General features: G+C 62.1%; 1 protein-coding gene across 1 annotated transcript in view; it reads right to left on the bottom strand.

The window, feature by feature from the left end:
* The window catches only part of C3 (complement C3), a 32,659-nt gene that overhangs the window by 25,060 nt on the left and 4,406 nt on the right, over positions 1-3,193 (bottom strand). The window contains exons 10-17 of the mRNA XM_025861022.2: positions 2,963-3,078; positions 2,715-2,861; positions 2,083-2,292; positions 1,745-1,951; positions 1,210-1,368; positions 764-893; positions 470-541; positions 97-300 (exon numbers count right to left, since the gene is read on the bottom strand). Coding sequence (XP_025716807.1) covers positions 97-300; positions 470-541; positions 764-893; positions 1,210-1,368; positions 1,745-1,951; positions 2,083-2,292; positions 2,715-2,861; positions 2,963-3,078 — 1,245 coding nt within the window. The remainder of the gene's footprint in view (positions 1-96; positions 301-469; positions 542-763; positions 894-1,209; positions 1,369-1,744; positions 1,952-2,082; positions 2,293-2,714; positions 2,862-2,962; positions 3,079-3,193) is intronic.

The following is a 3,193-nucleotide window of genomic DNA, read 5'->3' as shown; positions in this document are numbered from 1 at the left end:
CCCTCAGACAGGCCCTCCTCCCTCAGACAGGCCCTCCTCCCTCAGACGGGCCCCTCCGTCCTCAGCCCCGCCCCCTCCGGCCGGCAGCGGACTCACTCCTGGCCAGTCCCAGGGGGCCGTCATGGCTGTGATTGAGCCGCAGCTGGGTGATATAGTTGCAGCACTCAAGGAAGGCCTTCACGCACCGCTCCTTCTCCTCGTGGAAGATGAACTGGGCCCTGCGCTCGCAGGGGAACTTCATGGGGTTGTCCCGCATGCCGTCCTTGCAGCACTTGCGCACGTCCACTGGGTATTGGCCCTCTGTGGAGGGCACAGACCCCACGTCATGCCCTCAGCCCGGGGCCTTGAAGCAGGAGGAACTCGGGACAGCCCCCCGGGGAGGCCGTCCCCATGGCCAGGCCCTGCCCGCCTTCCTCCTTGGCTGGGGCCCCGTGTGGGCAAGGGCCAGGGGGGCGGGCAGGGCTCCCACCTTTGTCTAGCCTCTTCTCCATGAGCCGGACGGAGCGGCGGCGCCGGGCGGCTGGTTTGGGGCACTCAAGAGCTGAGGGGCAGGCAGACAGCAACAGGATGGATTAGGCACCGACCATGAGTCCTCGATGTACTCCTCTCAGTAGCCACGAGGGAGGGGGGTTGTTGCTCCCATTTGACAGAGGAGGAAACTGAGGCTCAGAAAGCAGTGACTTGCTAGGTGGAGGCAGGACTTGAACCCAGGGCCCCCTGACCCCAGAACCCTGCCGCCCACCCTGCCCTCCCCGGCACTCACTTGTCCTCTGGGCTGTCTGCAGGTTTTTGTTGGTCTTGAGGGCCAGCCCCGCGTCCGTGAAGACCCCGGCATAGTCCTTCCCACTGCCCGCTGTGCAGCCGATGTCTGCCTTCTCCACCACGTTCCAGACCTGCGGGGCTGGAAGGGGTCACGGCCGGGGCCTCCATCCCCTGGCCAACACGCCCACCCGCCCCTCCGTTTTTGTCCCCAGACCCGTCTCAGAGCGGCGACCCGGCCGTGGCCACGACCACCCCCAGCGTGGGCTCGTCCATCTGCACTCCCTCCTGCAGCCTTAACGTCCAGCCCGCCTGCGTCCGCTCCGACCTCCTTCCAGCCCAAGCCTGACCCCACTTCCAGTGCCCTCCGCAGCACCACCGCCACCTCAACCCAATGCCACCCCTTTGCCTCTGCTGCCTTCCACCCAACTGTAGCGGCCAGGGGCACACCTTGTTCTGAGTCAACCTGTTCTTCTTGTTCAGCACGAACACACCCTTGTCCACCGCCACGAGGCCCACTCGGGCCCCCGGGTCACCCTGGATCTTGAGGATCATCTGCTGTCCAGGCAGGTGTGGCCTCTCGTCCTTCCTGCCACCTTTCACCACCAGCTGTGGGGGGGGGGGTGCGGGGGGGGCAGGAGCGAGGGGTCAGCGCTGCCAGGCTGGGTCTCGGTCAGCCGAGGGCAGCTGTGGTGCTGCTGGAGCCAGAGGGAGTGAAGGCAGGAAGGCCAGGAGAGAGAGAATGTGGAAGCAAGAGAGGCCCTGCCCTGAGGCTGAAACAGAGCGGTGCATGGGGAGCAAGGAGGGGGGCGTGTAGGTGTGGGGTGGGGGAGAGAAGGGGCAGGGAAAGGAGAAGACAGAGACAGAGATGCTATGACCACCGTGGAGAGCCCACCCGGAAGGCTGGAGAGAGGCAGAGATGGAGAAAGCCCTGGCCAAGTGGGGAGTCCCAAGCTGGGTTCAGGGGAAGGCTTGGGAAGCTTACCGTGCCCATACAGGAGTCTTTGACATCCACCCACACGGAATCGGCCACCACCTCCCTCTGGCCATTGTTGCCAGTGAGTGTGTAATAAGCCACCAGGCGGAAGGAAGGAATGAAGTCCTCAGTGATGGTCAGAGGCATGACGACCAGGTCCTGGCCAGGTTCCCGCTTCTGGCGGCCCACTTTCAAAATCTTCCCTTTGTTCATGATCTGGGGGGGAGCAGGTTGGTACAAGGATCAGCAAGGTGGGAGGGAGTGGGGCAACCTGGGCTTGGGAGTGCTGGAGAAGTGGCGGGGGTGGGGGTGGGGGGTGGTGCCTGGGATCTTAGGAAGCCACGGACCAGGTAGGTGTAGTAGGCGATGGTCTGCTCCTGGTTGGGGTCCGCTCGCAGGTGGAAATTGACATTGAGAGTTTCCCCTGGCTTGAGCTCCAAGCGAGGCACGGAGAGATGCAGGTAGTTTTTGACGTTGCCCATGGCGGTGTAGGGTTGGGCCTCCATATACCTGGTGGCCTGTCGAGACTGTGGGATACCATCCTTCTTCGTGCTTACCTGCGCAAGGAAAGAGGGATGAATGCTGGCCCCCCAAAGATGTCCATGTCCTAATTCCTGGGACCTGTGAATATGGTACCTTCTGTGGCAGGAGGGACTTTGCAAATGGAATTAAATTAAGGGTCAGAGGATGGGAGATTGTTTTGGATTATCTAGGTGGGTTGAATATGATCACAATGATCCTTCTAAGATAGCGAAGCAGCCAGAAGGACCCCTAGTGCAGACGAGAACCCCTCCCTGCAAATGAAAACCTCTCTGTGTGAATGAAAATATCTCTATGTGAATGACATGATCCCCTTATGCAAATAAAAGGGCCCCACTCTGCAGGTGGCAGGATGGCTGTGGGCCGTGGGCAGGGTCCCTCTGTGTAAATACAGTCCCCTCGCTCTCTGGAATGGGGCCGCAGGCGGGTGAGGACTCACGGTGATGGGCAGCGGCTGCGGGTTCTTGGGTGTGTTCATGGTCAGCTTGGCCACACCATCCTCCTGGGTTAAGGCCTGTGCTTTGGTGCCCTGGATCTCCACGGGGATGTGGCGGGCCGGGGAGCCGTCAGGGTTTGTCACGAACACCTGTGGGTGCAGAGGCAGGTGGAGGGGGTGTAGATGGACCCAGAAGCGTAGCCAGTGCTCCGGAGCAAGGTGGGGGATTGCGGGAGCACCCTGGGTCTCACCATGAGGTCAAAGGGCATGGCTGGTTTGAAGAACTTGGGTGTCTTGGTGAAGTGGATCTGGTAGGGGGAGGTCACGATGGGGATCCCGCTGTACTCCGCCTCCACCATGTCGCTGCCTGAGGGGGCCAGCCGTGAGGGCAGGCTCCTGGGCCACCCCTCCAGACTGGACTCCAGCTTCATACCAGGCCTCCCCCCTCAGACTGGGCCTCCTCTGTCAGACTGGATCCTACC

This window comes from Callorhinus ursinus, unplaced genomic scaffold (genome assembly GCF_003265705.2).
Source record: "Callorhinus ursinus isolate GAN/ISIS: 27379988/994484 unplaced genomic scaffold, GSC_fseal_2.0 scaffold77, whole genome shotgun sequence".
NCBI classification, from domain to species: Eukaryota; Metazoa; Chordata; class Mammalia; order Carnivora; family Otariidae; genus Callorhinus; species Callorhinus ursinus.
This window is presented reverse-complemented; position numbering and strand designations above follow the sequence as displayed.